At 40.1% G+C, this 18,085-nt stretch overlaps 2 protein-coding genes across 4 annotated transcripts; one reads left to right on the forward strand and one right to left on the reverse strand.

Annotated features, from left to right (window-relative positions):
- Window positions 1-10,238, forward strand: rnf212b (E3 ubiquitin-protein ligase RNF212B). 2 transcript variants are annotated; one of them, XM_088350582.1, is made up of 13 exons: window positions 1-120; window positions 367-494; window positions 583-635; window positions 3,802-3,876; window positions 3,980-4,086; window positions 4,156-4,258; window positions 4,331-4,359; window positions 4,430-4,470; window positions 4,784-4,808; window positions 4,920-4,983; window positions 9,507-9,564; window positions 9,630-9,660; window positions 9,727-10,238. In XM_088350582.1, exons 2-13 carry the CDS (start codon window positions 386-388, stop codon window positions 9,788-9,790), a joined length of 759 nt encoding a protein of 252 aa, XP_088206708.1. In that variant the 5' UTR covers window positions 1-120; window positions 367-385; the 3' UTR covers window positions 9,791-10,238. The 2 variants fall into 2 exon arrangements, with proteins under 2 accessions (XP_088206708.1, XP_088206717.1); XM_088350591.1 differs by having other exon boundaries at window positions 55-120; window positions 378-494.
- Window positions 10,239-10,713: 475 nt separating this feature from the next.
- homeza (homeobox and leucine zipper encoding a) lies at window positions 10,714-14,745 on the reverse strand. Of its 2 annotated transcripts, none has more exons than XM_088350613.1 (3): window positions 14,331-14,745; window positions 13,588-13,671; window positions 10,714-13,275 (listed from the first exon to the last, which is right to left on the reverse strand). In XM_088350613.1, the coding sequence occupies exon 3, from the start codon at window positions 13,248-13,250 to the stop codon at window positions 11,298-11,300; it is 1,953 nt and encodes a 650-aa protein (XP_088206739.1). In that variant the 5' UTR covers window positions 13,251-13,275; window positions 13,588-13,671; window positions 14,331-14,745; the 3' UTR covers window positions 10,714-11,297. The 2 variants fall into 2 exon arrangements, with proteins under 2 accessions (XP_088206739.1, XP_088206730.1); XM_088350604.1 differs by having other exon boundaries at window positions 13,588-13,678; window positions 14,331-14,744.
- Window positions 14,746-18,085: the final 3,340 nt, after the last annotated feature.

An 18,085-nucleotide genomic window follows, 5' to 3' on the forward strand; every position in this document is an offset into this window, starting at 1 on the left:
CGGACTTGAAGACTCCGCCCCTCAAAGGATTCGCTAGTCAAGTACAATTTGAGTTTTTCTAGCATACTTACGAATGTTAACTGTCTTCTATTTTTGACTGAAACTTTTATTTGGTGTCAGGTAATTCACTAAAATATCACAGTATTTTTTCGTCATGAATTGTTAAGTATTTTGTTGTTAGACATTAAATTCTATTTGACATTTTAAAGCAGCAACACGTAGCTAACAATTGAAGGCTTGTCATAGTATCCTTTTAATAACTGTGATAAATTGCACACGATCTACCTAAGGTGGCATCATATTCATATCAAATTATCAACTATGAACTATGTTTTGTAATATTTGTTACTTTGTTTTGTGGTTGAGCTTGATTATAGAGGTCTAAATGGAGTGGTTCCACTGTAACAAGTGCTTCACAAGAAAAGGGTCGAAGTTTGTAGTGTCCAACTGTGGACACGTCTGCTGTGAGGCCTGTGTTAAATCTAGCAAGGCTGGTCTGTTTTGATATATATTTTTAATCATTGTTAGAGGTGATTGGCAAAATGTTTGAAATAAGTCTTGGGATTGTGTATTTTCCCTCAGAGAAATGTGTCATATGTGGAGTCAGTTGCCGCTATCTGCCCATCTCAGAAAAGGTTGGTGATTTTGATTTTTTTGGATATGGTGGTGTGATGCTCTGGAAAAGTCGTTTGGAGGTGTATTTTTAATTCTTTGGAGAGAATTAGGTCCTTACGTATGAAGGGAAGGTTTAATCCAGTCCTTATCAATAAAATAGCTTAGCAGAATTAAGAAATACAGATTCAAACATAACATAATACCTGTCCACCTCAGCCAAATGCTCTCCTTATTAATGGTTGCAAATCCCCATATTACACAATAATAAACCTTACAAACACAACGCGGCTCCTGTTTACTCACAACAAGACGGACTATGTAGATTACTGCGACAATATAAGCAATCTCCGATTATGTTGTCATCTGCTACCAGTGACTGAGATGATCCGGATTAGAGCCGAAATGGGCAATACTATATCGGTCAAGGTTTTTTTGTTTTTATTTTTTTCCTCTGCAAAACTTGCAATTTGAAATGATCAAAAACCGTATAAATCAATAGGAAAACAAATAAGTTGACAGGGATGCATTGTTGAAATTGTTCCAAGAAAAACCTCAATGACAGTGATGTTTTTATAACTAGGAAACTTATAAACTCATGTTGACATTAGTGACTTATTTTCATTGAGTTTGAAATTTCACAAGTTTTACTCATGTTAAGCGTTGACATGTTTGAGTATGTCTTCATTCTGACCTCTTTTTCAATCTAAAAATATCAGAGTTCATTCCCTAGTTTTCCCATTCATACTGCTTTAGATCCTTTGGAAGTTTAAGGTAGTGACAGCAGATTTACAGTAAATTCCGGACTATAAGCCGCTACTTTTTTCCCAAACGTTCAACCCTGCGGCTTATTCAGAGATGCGGCCAATTTATGTAATTTTTCTACCGGCCGCCAGCGGCGCTCGAGTACAAAAGGTAAGATTTAGACCGGTGGAATATATGCACCGAAGAAGACTGCAACTTCTTGGCTTGTGCACAGATTAAATTAGCGTAAACATACCCTCATCATGCAAAATGCAAAAAGAAAGGCACATCAAAAATCCACCATCACCAACGGGTTCCGAAAAGCCGGTCTGCTGCGTGACGGAGAGGAGGGCACAGAATCAGGAGTGGATGAGAGTTCAAGCGACAATGACAGCGCGAGTGAGGCTGCTGGAGCTTGGGACGACGTCTATATGACAAGGTTTCTTCCCGACACCGAGGAAGACGACTTTGATGGCTTCAATTCTAAGAAGGAAGATGAGGACGGTTTACCGTGATTTTTACAAGTACGGTTCATTTTTTTAACAGACCCGTTTACTGTGTTGCGAGCGTATTGCTAGCGTGTTGCTACCATTAACTGCCCTGTCACAGGCACTGTTTGGGATAAAAGTTATATTATCATTATTAAAGCTTTGAAAACTCTCTCGGTGTACCGTCTTTCTTTGTAAATATGTGTAACCATGTATAATAAGTATTTGCAACTGTATATTTTTGTAATGTATTTATTTTAAAGACTTATTCTGATATGTTTTGCACGGGCGAATCAAAAAGAAGAGGCGAAAACAACGGGGGCTGACGGGAAGTGGAGTAAAGGTGGCGGACAATAGTGGATATATATTTTTCCCACCCTTACATTTGGAAATATACACTTTTTTTCCTTGGATTACTTTCAACGGGACCCGGACTCTGCAGGTCTGCATCAAACCTTAAGTACTGGTATCATTTTCCGTTCATTTTGCCAGCTGTGAATTTTGGACTGTGTACTTTAATGAAGGACATTCAGGGTTAGGACCCTAGCTTGGCCTTTTGGCTGAGAGTAAGTGTCCCGACTCCTAGGCTTTGTAGCGTATTATGAACTGACCGATAACGGATAATGGATAATGAATAACTAAGATAGAACAATAACCCTTGAAAATCCCTCCCACATTCAGTTTCAATTGCGGGACTTAGTCGGGTTTGGGTTGATTTGGTTTTTGTGTTACATTTTTTAATGTGTGCACATGCGGCTTATATACAGGTGCAGCTTGAGTAAGTACAAAATCGGTTTTCCTCTTAAAATGTGGTGGGTGCGGCTTATAATCAGGTGCGCTCTATAGTCCAGAATTTGCGGTACTTGTTGCTAAGTAAAATATGAAAAAGGAGCCAATAAACCTTACTGTATATGTGGTCATCTTATATTAATCCTCTGAGTGTAAATTGTTTTTGTGTTTTTTTTTAACTTACGATCTGCCTCCCCGCATATTTCGCCTCGACAGTCATTTCACTGACAGACCCTGTATCATATTTAATCGCTCTAAAATCCAATCACTTTTTGAATATCATGAACAAGTTGAAATTTTAAAGACTTAAAAACACTTTAATACAATTACTGGACAATCACCTTTTTGGGTTAATGTATATTGAACCTTCGCTATAACGTAGTGGACTTTCCTTTTCGTCAACTTCACTGATTTGCGTTGTGTTCTGCATTCTGATTTGGTAAACAGTCTCTGTGCTTACGATTTGAGGGTACAGTATGTATTTGGTAAAAAATAATAGATGCTTGAGCCTCTAAAAAGGGGTTTTTCATGGATTAAATGTATATTAAATATTTTGAGTAAAGAACAATTGTAAAGAAAAAGTAATTAACGGATTTCGCCGTTCACTGATACATTTTGGAACGTAACCCCTGTGATAAGCAAGGGTTAACTGTACTAGCATTCTCATAGTCTTTAACAGAGCTTTACCAAAACATCACATGGTTGATTGGAAATATGAAACTGACAAATTATTTAAAAATCTAATTTCGGAATGTCTTCCGTAATATTTGAATTTTGAAAAGTTTGTTGTTTTTACCATTGGACAAGTGCAAAGGAGATTTCATGGGATGCCAGTTCTTGACTTGCGGTTGTTTGTTGTTTTGACTATTGTATCATTGAGCTCTTGGCCACCCATGTTACTTTTCTTTGATTTCCACGCCTTTTATGGATAATCTGTTTTTGTAACGTTAAAGATTTAAGAAAAAGAGGTTTGGCCCAGAGGAAGGCTTAAGGAAGGGCAAAATTCTCTTCTGAAAGAAAGCTTCTCTCCCTGTCCGTCGTGCAAGCTCAAAATTCATTTATGTCTACTCGCCTTATTTTGAGTGTTTACTAATGTATAAACTTAACAGTTTTAAAATGAGGTCAATTTTTTCTTCATTTTTTAAGATAAAATGGCTTTGTGTTTTAGATGAAACAACAGCAAAAAATGTTTTTCATGGAGCCCATGAAACTCTTCAAGTCCCGGCTTGAACACATTTCACAGGTTTGTTCACACAAGCATTTTTCACTTCTGTCTGATTTGGTTGTAATTTCATCCTGAAAATAATATAACCAGAACAACAATATACAAAATGGCCACTACTCAGGTTGCTGATTTCCAGCGCGCACAAATGCAGAGAACAACAGCATATTTCAAGCACAAGGCTGCCGAACTAGAAAAAAATCTGAAAGAAGTCACTCAACAGAATTACAGGTAACTTGAGGATGTGTTTTTTTTTTAAAACAGGCAAGAATTTGCTGCAATTGTGTCATCTGTCAAAAGGCAAATAGCTGACTTGAAAAGAGAGAACGCTGATTTACAAAGCCAAAATAAGGAGCTAAAACGAGAGATGGCAGCGCTGAAAAAACCTCTTTCACAGAGGAGAGTAGGTGTCCTTGTTGGATTTACTTTTAAAGTGCTTTTAGTATTTTTTATGGTGAAATTATTTTCTCCTTAGGCTTCTCCGGGAAATTTTGAGACAAACGGGTAAGAGTACATTTATCCTCCACAATGAAGGACTGTAAAGAGAATAACCAAAATATTTGTCTCATAATAGTATTCGAAAGATCTCGCTCCCTGTGGCTATCGCCACACCTGGTAATGATAATCAAATTTTTACACTTATTGTTTTAAATTGTGAATTTGTTATTTGCCGTGGTAATGCAAGACTTCAATCATATTTCTGTAAATCTGCGAGGATTGGGTTTTTAGAAAGATAAACTATTATACATTTTGATAAAAGTTCAAATACAGTATCTGATTAGTCCTCTGTATTTTACTTTCATTCTATAAGAATCCGAATGGATGAAATTCTGAGTTGTATATGTGACAGGGCTTTGAAATACATATTTGTAAAAACGTTGGTGAAATCACTTTCGTCTTTTGCGCTGAATTCATTTTCTGTCTCCAGTGACCCCTCTATTAGGAACTAGAAGGTATGTTTGACAGCCAGGAAACTTCCTTTTTTTGTCACAAAGCCGCAAAATCTGTAAAAGAGAAAGCCTTGACAACATCTTGTTTGATTCATAGTGTTGTGTGCTTCACAGTCACCTCGGGCCAGCAGATTCCCCAATGTGGGCCACAAACGGAGGTCTTGGTCCATCTCGTATGGTTGAGTATCATGATAATTACTAATGTCTTTCCTTTGTATTTTTTAATCTATTTTCATTAAAAAAAAATTAAACTTACAGTATGCGTACAACACAAGAGCAACATAGCCTAGCTGCGCGTGCATTGTTGAGGCAGAACAGCAGAATGTCAGTTTATACCAGCTGAATGATACAAAAATATTTTGGATATTTGATAGTAACTCAAATAAGCACAAAGTAAGTGCAAGCAGAAAGAAAGCGACTTCATTTTAGTGATCAAAGTCAACAACAACAAAAAAGTTGTTTTGATCGGTGCTACACATGGATCGCGTGAGCCACTTTGTGGAGCTTTTGTTTCTGACTTTTTTGCCTTATATACAAAGCCGGTCCATATCGGCTAAGTGTCGAGTTAAATATTTTATTATGCCAGCAAGTTAAATGGACAAAACAGGTGGCTCGGATGATCAGATTATACCTACAGTAGTTTAGTTCACACACAAGTTAAAGTTTGGAGTACAGTGAATAACTTTCCTTGGCTTGCATCCACCTTATATTCACCATTTGTGCGGTGGGATCAATTAAACAGGGTTTGTACGAGTTGTTGAAATCTTTGAAAATGTGTTCAGTTCCTTGGATAGAAGATGGTCCATACAAAAATTAGTCTCTCATAAGTCATAAAAAAAACATTCAAGGTTCGTACGGGTTTTCGAAATCCTTGAAAATGCTTGACTTGTAATGTGTTTTCAAGGATTAAAAAGTGCTTTAATTTTGGGTGAAGTGCTTGGAAATGTTTGAAATTGTTGCCAAGTCTGCTTAAAGATAACACCGGCACTTCCCTCTAGAGGCTTTGTTTTGCCATTGCATTTTTTCTTCATTTTCTCATGATTAACTGCAGCTGGCATTAGTTTGTACGATATTGTCCTATGAAGCGTCATCGCCCCCTATGGGTTGTGCTATAGAGGACAGGCGCATGCTACACCTCAAAAGGTCCCTATGAAATGTGTAATAGTGCAAGTATTACTTAACAATTGTGGACATTTATTACGGGCAATGCAAAAAAATAAGATAGCGTTTCCCCAGTGGTGAATTGTAATGGGAAGAACTTCCTGCCACTGATAATGTAAATACATACAGTGCCATAACTTTACCCAACACCTATATGGGGAGAGATTTGTCTCAAAAATATTTACACACGTAAATAAACTAATAAATCATTGGTTGTTCGGATCAGCAATGTCAGCTAAATATATCATAAGGCAGACAAACAGTGATATCTGAGAAGTGAAATGAAGTTCATAGGATTTACAGAAGGTGTGCAATAATTACTTAAACAAAAGTAGGCAAGTGCATAAATTTGGGCACCCTTGTTGTTTTATTGATTTGAATACATTTAGCACTAATTATTGTAACTCAAAATTTGTTTGGTAAGCTCATTGTCCCTTGACCTACATACACAAGTTAAGTTAGACATAATAAAGGGTATTTAAGGTGGCCAGTTGCAAGTTGTTCTCCTCTGCATCTTCTCTGAAGAGTGGCAACACGGGAGCCTCAGAACAACTGTCAAATGACCTGAAAACAAAGATTGTTCAACATCATGGTTTAGAGCAGGGGTCGGGAACCTTTTTGACTCAAAGAGCCATAAAAGCAAAAAATATTAATTTTATTTTGGGAAAGAGCCACACCATATATTATGAGACAAATTTACTAAATTGCTAAACCGGCGCCCCAGACAAAAGCTTAGTCTTCAGCACATTTATTTTTGATGATTTGATAAAAATTATGAAAAGAGAATAATGCCAGAGCCCGTGTCCCAAAATCAACAAACAGACCACTTTAAACTTGTCTCTTTCTTGCAATTACTCAAGATCGGTTAAACTCCTTTTGACCTTTTTTTCATACATATTGGTTTCAAAACCAGATGCAAGCATTTATTTTGTAAAAACGTCACAACATTCTGAGAATAGGGAGCCTTATGTGCTTACCTTTGGCGAGAGATGGGAGGGAATGCTTGTACTTTTTGCATAGCTCCACCCATCCCTCCCACTCACCCAATCAAATGACTAAGTTCTCTTCCGGTGTTTTGGCGTATTTACAGTTCTGTGGATTCATCATAAAGTATCTGAACACTGAACACAGATTATATAGTGAACTTTTAAATAAAGGATTCTTTAGCGTTGTACAGCCAAAACGAGTTTTTTTTCCCCCTTTTTTTGTGTGACACCTTGACTGTAAATCGTACTGAAAAACGTGCCCTATATATACTGCTAAGTGTTTCACCTTAATTTAGCTTTGGTTTGGCTTTACGTGTACCTGAATAGGTTAGACAACTCCGGTTTTGGGGTGGCGGTTGTTGTGAGGGTCAAACAGAGTTCCCGAATGTTTGATCTTACATTACACAGTCCAGCGTTTTTCCGAATTGCTCAGTCCACAATTAGTAGATTTGGGAGTACAGTCAATAAACATGCCCGATTAAAGTTGCCGTCGACGATAAAGCTCCGTTGGGGTAGTGCAAGCTGATGTTTAGCAGCGGGCAGGAGATATAGCGCTATGCTAACGTTAGCATCTGGTGAAACTGTTAGCGGTGGAAAGTATACAGCAAACACAAAGACCACAGTTAACTCTCCCGGTACATAGCTAGAAACTCCATATCGAGTGAGCATTGTGTATCAATGGTTCCGCTATTATTGTAGCGCGTAGTCTCCAACCCCTGTTTTTACCGGAGTCTTCGTCTCGTTCGAGCCGGTGATGAAATGAGTGAGGAAATGGAAGCTCACAGGCACTATTATAGTTCAGGCCCGGAGTGGCAGGCCAAGAAAAGTCTCAGATAAGCGGGCGAAGGATGTTGAGAACAATCAAACAACCCAAAGACCTTCAACATGATCTTGCTGCAGATGGTGTCACTGCGCATCATTTAACTAGTCAGCGCACTTTGCACAAGGCGATGCTGTGTAGGAGAGTAATGCCGCAGAAGTTTTTTTCTGCGCACATGCCACAAACATAGTCGCTGGAGGTATGCTAAAGTCCATTTGGACCAGGCAGCCTTATTTTGGAATAAGGTGCTGTGGACTGCTGAAACTAAAATTGAGATATTTGGACATAACAAGGGGCAGTATGCATGGCGGAAGAAGAACACAGCATTCCAAGACCAACACTTGCTACCCACAGTAAAATTTGGTGGTTTTTCCATCATGCTGTGGGGCTGTTTGGCCAGTGCAGGTACTGGCAATCCTGTTAAAGTTGGAGGTCGCATGGATTCCAGTCAGTATCTGCAGATTCTTGCGAACAATGTTCTAGAATCAGTGACAAAGCTGAAGTTGCGCCGGGGCTGGATACTTCAAAAAGACGACCCCAAACACTGCTCAAATTCTACTAAGGCATTCGTGCAGAGGAACAAGTACAATATTCTGGAATGGCCATCTTAGTCCCCAGACCTGAATACTATTGAAAATCTGTGGTGCGATTTAAATACGGCAGTCCATGCTCGAAAACCATCAAACCCAAATAAATTGGAGATGTTTTGTAAAGAACAATGGTCAAAGATGTCTTCAACCAGAATCCAAACCCTCATTGGAAGCTACAGGAAACGTTTCGAGGCTGTTATTTCTGCAAAAGGAGGATCTACTTAATATTGATGTCACTTTTCTGTTGGGGTGCCCAAATTTATGCACCTGCCTACTTTTGTTTAATCAATTATTGCACATTTGCTGTAAATCTTTTAAACTTCATTTCACTTCTCAGATATAACTGTGTTTGTCTGCTATTTGATATATTTCACTGAAATTTCTGATCCGAACAATCAATGATTTATGAAGGAAAATCTTGAAAATGATCAGGTGCCCAAACTTTTGCACACGACTGTATTTGTGATTTAATCAAGGTCTAAAAGTCACATGTGTAAATCGTAGATTTATTTGTAGATCTGCTAAATAAATAATCATTTTCATTAACAATATAATGGATTATTAAATGTTTATATAATATGAATATTGAGAAAAATAATGTTATGAGGATTATAAAAGATCATTAGCTAGAACAGGTAGTAGCAACGAATTCACTTATTTTACTTACACTTACTAAGGCAATCGACATATAAGTAAATCCAAAGCAGAATGCAACAATAACTTACCAGATATGAAATAAGCACAATAAACGTGGACATCCCTAATGCTGATCTTACTCAAGTCAGTTATTTTAATCGGTTGGAGCCACAGAATGCTACGGTGGTCATGAAAAAGCCTGTTTCCTCTAGGAATTGCAAAAATATTGTGTTTCTTCAAATTGCAAATTGTGCAGCCGTACAGATCAGCTGAGCATGATGCTCCGGAAATTGCGACCCTAAAAAAACACGTATTAACATACAAATCTTCTCTCGCTCCATTCAAACTCATACTGCAAGGGTAAGCTATGCACACGCATCCGGAGGTGATCCGGTAATGACGTAGGCTGGAGAAGTGTCTATAGTAGCTCTTCATATTCAAAAAATGTGTCTGGATTTGGGAATTATGTCAAAATGATTTCCCATGTATATGCCATAATTGTTTACAGAATCCTGGATCAAACACTTCAATGTCAAGCCAAAGTCCTCTCCTTGAACGCATAAATAGTAGGTGTTGACGTGTTTGACGTTTTCAGAAAATCAAAGCCCCTTATGTTTGTTACTGTTTAAAGGGACCCCTACTACTTTTAGCCCATCCACAAGGTGAGAAAAGAACATCAGTCAGTGTCTTATTTGCATAGTCTGCACATCATTATATGTCCTCCACAGAAACCCAAACATCTTCCGGTTTGATCCGATGACGGGTATATCCATCCGCACACCAAGGACCTAATCAAATTGTCTTCATTTGTAAAAATACAGCAAGTGCTGTTTTTCTAGGAAGGGGGAGGATTTTTTTGTACCGTCGGTTGCACTGTGTTGTTTTCCGCTGAGTAATTTAACAGTCATATGATCTCACTACTCTTGTTTCTCAAAGGTGCACGTTATTCTTAGTTTAGGGTTTGAGGCTCTATCCTTCATGATATATTCTGAATTGTTTGCAAACTTTGATAGAAACAATAAGCATCGTTTTAACAAGCCAAATACATTTGAGGGTTTTCAAATTACTTAAAAAACTGCAAACTAATGAAAGCAAATGTTATATAAAACAATTTAGTGAGATTACTTCATGTCCGTTTGTCATTAAAGGCACTTGAATATTGTGCTGATATTTGTAAAATTTCTAAGATACTTGTTGGGATCAGAATTTGAATGTCATGTTTAATGTCATGAAGACGAGAATCTTGGCGATTTGATAGGATCATTAAACATATTTAATAACACATTGAGTTAACAGTAGTGAGTTCTCTTCTGTGTGAAACAACTTTAAAATGAATTAAAGGTAGGGTGCGTAGTTTGAAGTGTCCTTAAAAAGTTGGGATTTTGATATTTTCTCTATTAGGTATGTGTTATCAATGCCTAACTGAGTTTAAAGAGTCCTTGTACTATAGTTTCCATGGTGCCTATCTGCTCTTATATTGCCTTTTTAAGGCCTGTTTGAGGCAAAACAAAACCCCAAAATAGTTTTTAATTAAAAAGAAGAGTTTGTCCGAGCGCACCTAATAAATACTCACAATGGTGGTTACGCTGCCACCATCACCTGTCCTAAAGTCATGATTGCAGCCTTAAGTTTTCAAATCCTGCACCCCAACTTTAACACGATCGCCAAATCATTCAGGATGTGTTTTGAATACATAGTGCAGAAGAAAACAGCAATGTTTTTGACTTTTTTAATCTAAACTTGTATAAGTTAACAAACAACAGCAGGTTAAAAGGAGGACAGTGTTTAGTACATTGAAATTAGAGGACTTATTAACCATAACGGCAGCAGGCTGCAAATCCAAAGTGCAAGATGTCAAATCAAAAGGGAAAATGTCCAGTGTGCATTCCTTTTAAGGAATAATGGGCTATAAAGGAATGATTACACAAAATCTCGTCTCTTCCACTGTACTCTTGTACCAAAAGAACCATCGGTTTAAATTACTGCTACAAAGAGCTATTCTGTACTTTATCTAAACAAGTTTACAAAAAATAGAGCAAACCAGTCTGCACTTTTCTTTCCTATTTACAGTAACACAGGCTGCAAAGTTCTTCACTTTAAAATATATTACAAGAAGATGAAAACGAAGCAAATGTACATGCCACAAATTTAGATTTGGGCGTGTACTTGGAAGACTTAACTTTTACAATCGTGCTTTAGATAAAGCAAAATAGACATACCAAATCACTAAGTTTGCTGGTGGGAACAACATTGTGAGTTCTCAGTCAATACGAACCCTCCAGTCTACTTCAAAAATGCTTCAATCTGCAACAAGAGCTCTGTGCTCAGGCTGCCTGACAACCTGGGATGAAAACCAATCTCGCACTTGTTGGTAACTCATTTTTGATTTCTTGCATAACACATCAAGGTCTTTTTCATTGAGTGAGCCTGTGGAGAGGAAATAGTTGACTAAAGGCTGAACATTTGAGGAACTCGGGTTGGTCCCGTTGACTTGCGATTTCCGTTTACGGCTACCTCCAATCCTCGGAGATGTTCCCAAGCCGATTGGAAACCCGGCATTGGTCTGCTGGACAGAGAGCTCGGCCAAGAATTTATCACGGACGCCCTTGACCCATCGCAGCTGGCCATTTTTAACAGCGTAACGCGTGTCCCCGAACCACTGGATGACATCAGCTCGAGGTAAACCCGTAATCTTGACCAGTTCTGTGTAATCTTCACTTTTGGGCCATTGGCATCGTAGGAAGTGCTGCTTTAATAAAGCCAACTGCTCCTTGGTCTTCCTGGGTCTGCCAGCAGATGGCCGGGATGTAGAGGCCGCTGAAAGGTGTTGATTTTCACCCCTAGTGGAGGGGACTGACTTCTTTGATGTGCTGATGTTGTTTGGGAGCTCTTTGTATGGTGACGCTGCAAGCGGTGGCGTGCCGGAGGGGGAGGAGCAGGGAGAGGGTTTCAAGGCATCAGGCGGTTCCTCTGGTAATGCCTGTTGGTCAATCTTGCAGGGTTTGACCAGTTGTAAAGGTTCCTCTTCACTTTGCTCCCCATCTTTAACGCTGTCGCCGTCACCAGACAGGTCCTCCGTTGCTTCATATCCCTCCGGCTCAAGATCTTGTTCTCCGTACGCCTCGAGGCTGTGGGACAAGAAAGTCTGAAAGAAATGTGAATTTCTAATCATGTTGCCTCGGGCTCCCTCCTGGCCCTTGCCCGTGACATTAAAAAGCCGATTCTTTTGAGTCGTAAGTGGAAGAGGTTCGCTTTGTTGTTCGTGTTTGCCCCCCACAGCTGTGAGGTTAGTAAATCCCTGGGCTGCTGCCAGGCTTCCTCGTCCGACCCGAAGCTGGTAACGGCTGTCACTGAACCATTTTCGGATGTCGTTCCGGCTCAAGCCGGTCTCTTCCTGCAAACGCTTAAGCTCCACCTCGGCAGGCCAGTTCTCTCTCAAAAAGCTCTTTCGCAGTGCAGCAAGCTGAACTTTGGACTTTTTATAGCGTCCATGGCGAAGTTGTTGTGGCGAGGACCCTGAAAGGTCTAAGGACGCCTCGGCAGCGGTAGCAGCAGTCGTCGCCTTTGCACTTGGTGGTGTGTCACTTGGGGGGCGGTAATAATAAGAATCCTGAGGTGGCGGTAATGTGGAACTGAAACACGGTGAGGGGGATTTTGTTGGTTTAAGAGAATCTGGTGATTCACATTTTGGTTTCTTCTGTGGAGTCACAATGGGGATAACCGGTTCAGCCGCAGAATCTTTATCCTCAATTACTTTGGCTTCCTTCCTCGTTTCAGCACAGTCATCATAAGAATATGGCACTGATAGTTTCCGTCGTGTCTCCTGTATTTCCTCAGATGACCAGCTGATCCCGTATTTTATTCTCTGTACCATGAACCAAACCTTAACTTTGTCCAATGGCAAAGCGCAAACCCGGGCAAGTGTGTTGACCTCAAGTGACGAAGGGTATGGAAACAGGTTAAAGGCTTGGACAAGCTCTGGAGTGGAGTCAAGTTCCCTGGTTTGATCAGAGTGAGTCCACACCAGTTTAAGTTCTTCTGACACAAGGGGCAAACACACAACAGAATTGTGGTTGGTAGTGAAACTGGATGCGGAGCCTGCGTTGCTTTCAGTTGCCCGGGCACGTGCAGCTTTACCAGGGTGTTTATCCTCTTGCTTTACTTTACAAACAGTCTTTGTTGTTTGACCATCCAAGAACTTCTTTGTTGCATGTATTTCCGATCTCCCATTTTGTTCATTAAAGGTCGCCATCTGGGTCTGGGAAAGAGTGCTTCGCCTAAAAGAAAAAGGATGGTCATTTTATTTGATGTTTGATATTTTATTATTTTGAAACTTTTTGTTCCGCTCTCATTGTTGAAGTCAACTGACGGACAGCTGTTCCCCCTTCCCCCCTCTGCTTTGAACTCCTTATTCTGAACTCCCACTGAAACGAGTCGTATACCCGGTCCAGACTGGGTTCCCCTCCCCCAAAGTGTGGTGGGTGACTTTTGTTTTGTGTGAGTAGGAGAAGGGGGAGGCACTGGTCGCAAAGGGTGGGAGCGTGGAGAACGGACAGCCATGAGAAAGCCTTTCACGGTTACGTTCTCACCCTTTTCTTGTTGGGCTTTGTTCCACTTCAAGTCTCCAAAAGACAAGTAGAGTCCTTCACCGAGGCAAACGGCACAGCGGAAACCTGTGAACTTGTAAATGGAGAAATTCATCAGTGTTACTTGAGAATTTCATGACAAACCCAAAATTAAAAAAAAAATGTTTTGATCAAAAACATTTCAAAATTGTTGGGAAAAACGTTATAAAATGTCCACATAATACAAAAAAAATTACTATGCGATTTAAATAGGGAACTGTTGGATTTTTTTTTTTAAAGGATAAGCAGTTCAAGTTGAAAAGAAATTGATTTTATGAATGACGACCAGTCAAAGAAGCGTCCTTAGTTCCTAAAAATAATTACCAAATTCCCCGAACAAGAAGAGATCGTGCACGTCTTGTTTATAAACTACGCCAGGGATTTAGGTCGCGTTAGCTTCGCCAGAAATGTGGAACCAAACTCCAACGACACAATCTTCGTCATCAGTGACCTAATGGAACAAATACGGGCGGTTATTTACTAGCCGACCCCCGCTCTTGTTTTGCTTTCTTATTCTGGTGGATTCACCAGTCAGGCAGACATTAGAAACGGAGCTTGAGATAAAAGAGCCAAAAGTTGCTTGTTGTGGCACTAACAATGGTAGTCGAGCCCGTGCCCCCTTTATGGCGTACTAAGTAAAACGCTTGAGTGAGCTGGCGCACTTCGCCGCTAGAAAGACTTTTAACAATCGCGAAACTAAAACTTACCAACAATGAATCCGTCTCGTCCGTGTCCCGTGCGCGTAAGGGACGCGTTTTAGTGTAAGGCGATTCTAAATGGCCGAAGTTTGGAAGAAGACTGGACACAATGCCCGTTTCGTCTTGCGGCTTGACCCTTTGCCTTATTTCACCGAGAACCTCGTCGGATTAACGGCCAAAGGAAGGCGGGATGCGACCAAGTTTCTCGCTCTTTTTCCCCCACTTGTTCTTGGTCGGCGCCCTGCTTAGGCGCTTATCCCTTTTTTATTCCTCAGTCGGGAGCTTGTGTACGGTCGGGATGGCCGCTTTTGTTCTGTTGAGAAGTGTCCGGCCAGAGCGAAGCGAGGCGGAGCCGCGGACCAGGAAGCCCGTCTAGGCCCAACTGACTGTTACGGCCTTGGCGGGGTGGGTGTGCCAGTCTGCCGGGGAAGGCTTCACATTGGTGGGACCAAGCGTCTGTACAACAAATCCGGGCCAGTGGGCTCGACACCTTTTTTGGGGGGGGACAACACGTTGCGCGGCTTGGGTCTAGGGGTGGGTGATACTGGGAATATTAGTATCGATCTGCTCCAAGTTAACAAAACAATAGTAACGATCGATATCGATCCGATACTGTTACTTTTTGCTAGGAAATGTCATGATCTTAGTTTAGTTTATATTTACGATAAACACAGCACTAAGATTTTTGGAACGAAATTTTTTTTTTTTTTTTAAATCAAATTGAAACATTCACAGTATACAAAAATAATACAAACATATTTATTACACGTTTCAGGAAAAATAAGCCAAGAGAGTCAATTAAAAAGGCAGCCATGAAATAAAAATACAAATATTCATAATCACTATTAAACTATATGGTTATACGTTTTTGAAGTACAAAGTATGTTTATTGTGCATTTTAAGACGTGTACAACGTACGAGAAAATCTATACGGAAAAACGCAAATTTGTCAATTATGGGTACCACCGACTATCACGAAACGGCAAATCAATCACGTCAAACAAGTTCGCCGCGGAAGCCTCTATCTCGGTATCGTTTTTTTTCGTTGCAAACGAAGCGAGCGGTTTGATGTAGTAAAAGGAAGTCAGGTCTCTTTTTAGAGAACCGGCTTTTTCGGCTCAACTCATTAAATAGAGCCGGCTCTCACTTTCTTTGATGCATTATATTACGAATCATTATTGTTGTATAAAGAAGTATGTATAAAAGGCAGGTTTGTGGTTACCCCTTTTATCAGTATATTACCAACAATAATTTAATGCCGAAAATGAATTCATAATTTGAATAAGAAAATGTATTCTACTTAAATTATATTTGCATGTATTTTTTCCTTCTACAGTGAACGTCCAAGCTACTTAATTTTTTAACTTTTTTTTATGATAAACCTCATTTATGTCAAGCAACTCAGGATCTCACAACAAAATGTTAATTAACAATGTATATGATATAATGAAACACACGAACAATATAATATGTTAAACTACATAAATAAACACGTTTGAAAAAAAAAATATGGTGTAAGATTATTTTTTATTTTGTAAGGGAAAATACAACATTTTGTAAGGGCATGGAGCCGTGGAGGTTGACAGGTATGTGCCGTAAATTCCGGACTATAAGCCGCTACTTTTACCCCAAACTTTCAACCCTGCGGCTTATTCAGAGATGCGGCCGATTTATGTAATATTTATAACGGCCGCCAGCGGTGCTCGAGTACAAAAGGTAAGATTTAGACCGGTGGAATATAGGCGCAGAGAAAGACTGCAACTTCACTAAAACTGGCCGCATGCGAAAGGCAAATTTTTTGCAAGTCTGCCAGTGGATCCTGACAGCGTGGGGCAGCATAAAAAAATCCACCATCACCAACGGGTTCCGAAGAGCCGGTCTGCTGCGTGACGGAGAGGAGGACACATAATCAGGAGTGCATGAAAGTTACAGTGACAGTGACGGCGCGAGTCCGGCTGCAGGAGCGTGGATATGAAAAATTTCTTTCCGACACTGAGGAAGACGACTTTTTCTAAGGAAGAAGATGAGGACGGTTTACCGTGATTTTTACAAGTACGGTATGTTTTTTTAACAGACCCGTTTACTGTGTTGCGAGCGTGTTGCTAGCGTGTTGCTACCATTAACTACCCGGATGAAAGTTATATTATTATTATTATTATTATTATTATTAAAGCTTTGAAAACTCTCTCGGTGTACCGTCTTTCTGCGTAAATATGTGTAACCATGTATAATATGTATTTGCAACTGTATATTTTTGTAATGTATTTGTTTGTATTTATTTTGGACACTTATCCTGATATGTTTTGGACGGGCAAATTAAAAAGGGGCGTAACAAACACGAGCTGACAGGAAGTGGAGACCGGTAAAGGTGAGTGTTTGTGGACGCGGCGGACAATAGTGGATATATATTTTTCCCACCCTTACCTTTGGACATATACACTTTTTTCTTTGGATTACTCTCAACGGGACCCGGACTCTGCCGGTCTGCATCGAACCTTAAATACCGGTATCATTTTCCGTTCATTTTGCCGGCTGTGATTTTTGGACTGTGTAATTTAATGAAGGATATTCAGTTACAATCGCAGGACTTAAAGTCGGGTCTGGGTTAATTTTGTGTATGTGTTACATTTTTTTAATGTGTGCGCATGCGGCTTGCATACAGGTGCGGCTTGTGTAAGTACAAAATCGGTTTTCCTCTTAAAATGTGGTGGGTGTGGCTTAAAATCAGGTTCGCGCTATAGTCCGGAATTTACGGTATATGGTAGTTGCTATTGGCGGTGAGTGGTTAGCGCACCCGCGGCTTAGTTCAAATCCAGCTAACAGCCTTCCTGTGTGGAGTTTGCTTGTTCTCCCGTGATTGCGTGTTTCCTCCAGCCACTCCTGTTTCCTCCCACATTCCAAAAACGTGCATGTCAGGTTAGTTGGCCGGTTCAAATTGTCAGTAGGTGTAAATGAGCTTGTAAGTTGTCTGTCTCTGTGTGCCCTGCGACAGGGTGTCCCCTGCCCACTGCCCGGAGACCCTACTGAAGATGAGCGGTGAAGATGGGGATGGATGGATGGATAGTTGCTATTTTGAATGGTGACATGATCCAAGATGACAGGACGTGGCCAACACGGAGGCGAGCCGAAAACCACGCTGCTAAAAAACGGCATCAGGTTTGCAGAGACACACCACTGTGGTGTTCCTCAGCCAAGGTAACACTGCTTTAGACCGTCAGTAACGGGAACGGCGTTGTAACGGTGAAAAAAATCGTGCCGTGACGTAACAGCATTGTTTATAATAACACTGGTCATTGGGGCGTCCCTCTAAAAAAAAAAAAGCATTTAGTTAGTTACTTGATTGAAAGGTAATTGCGTTAATAGCCACATCCCCCCGAATTACTGACACCCAAAAGTTACTCTGAAAGTAACTATCTCGTTTCAAATTGCTGTATATACTCACATTAAAGCCGACCCCCTTAAAACTGCCTAAAAGAAGCCACATAATAAAATAAATCGAAGAACACGTGAACATGAAGCTGTGGAAGCAAATGAACGTTACAGATTTCTTGGCTTGTGCAATCTTGAGACCTCGCAAACCGACACAGTCGTGACACTTTGAATCCTTTGAATTCTTTTGAATCCTTTTTATCCACTTTGAATGTCTTTAGTCTTCCAACCACTCAAAGATTTTCTTCACCATTTCTGCATAATGTCCAAGACGTTTTTTGTTTCTCCAGGAATTGTGTTTTGCAAACATAATTTTACCAAAAAAGACCAAAGAC

This window comes from Urocampus carinirostris, chromosome 1 (assembly GCF_059441175.1).
Source record: "Urocampus carinirostris isolate Australia breed hairy pipefish chromosome 1, RoL_Ucar_1.0, whole genome shotgun sequence".
Taxonomy (NCBI): Eukaryota; Metazoa; Chordata; class Actinopteri; order Syngnathiformes; family Syngnathidae; genus Urocampus; species Urocampus carinirostris.

Coding starts and splice junctions, on each gene's coding strand:
- rnf212b (XM_088350582.1), top strand. CDS start 386: ATGGAGTGGTTCCACTGTAACAAGTGCTTCACAAGAAAAGGGTCGAAG. Junction 636..3,801: donor ATCTGCCCATCTCAGAAAAG/GTTGGTGATTTT, acceptor TTTGTGTTTTAG/ATGAAACAACAGCAAAAAAT. Junction 4,360..4,429: donor GGAAATTTTGAGACAAACGG/GTAAGAGTACAT, acceptor GTCTCATAATAG/TATTCGAAAGATCTCGCTCC.
- homeza (XM_088350613.1), bottom strand. CDS start 13,250: ATGGCGACCTTTAATGAACAAAATGGGAGATCGGAAATACATGCAACA.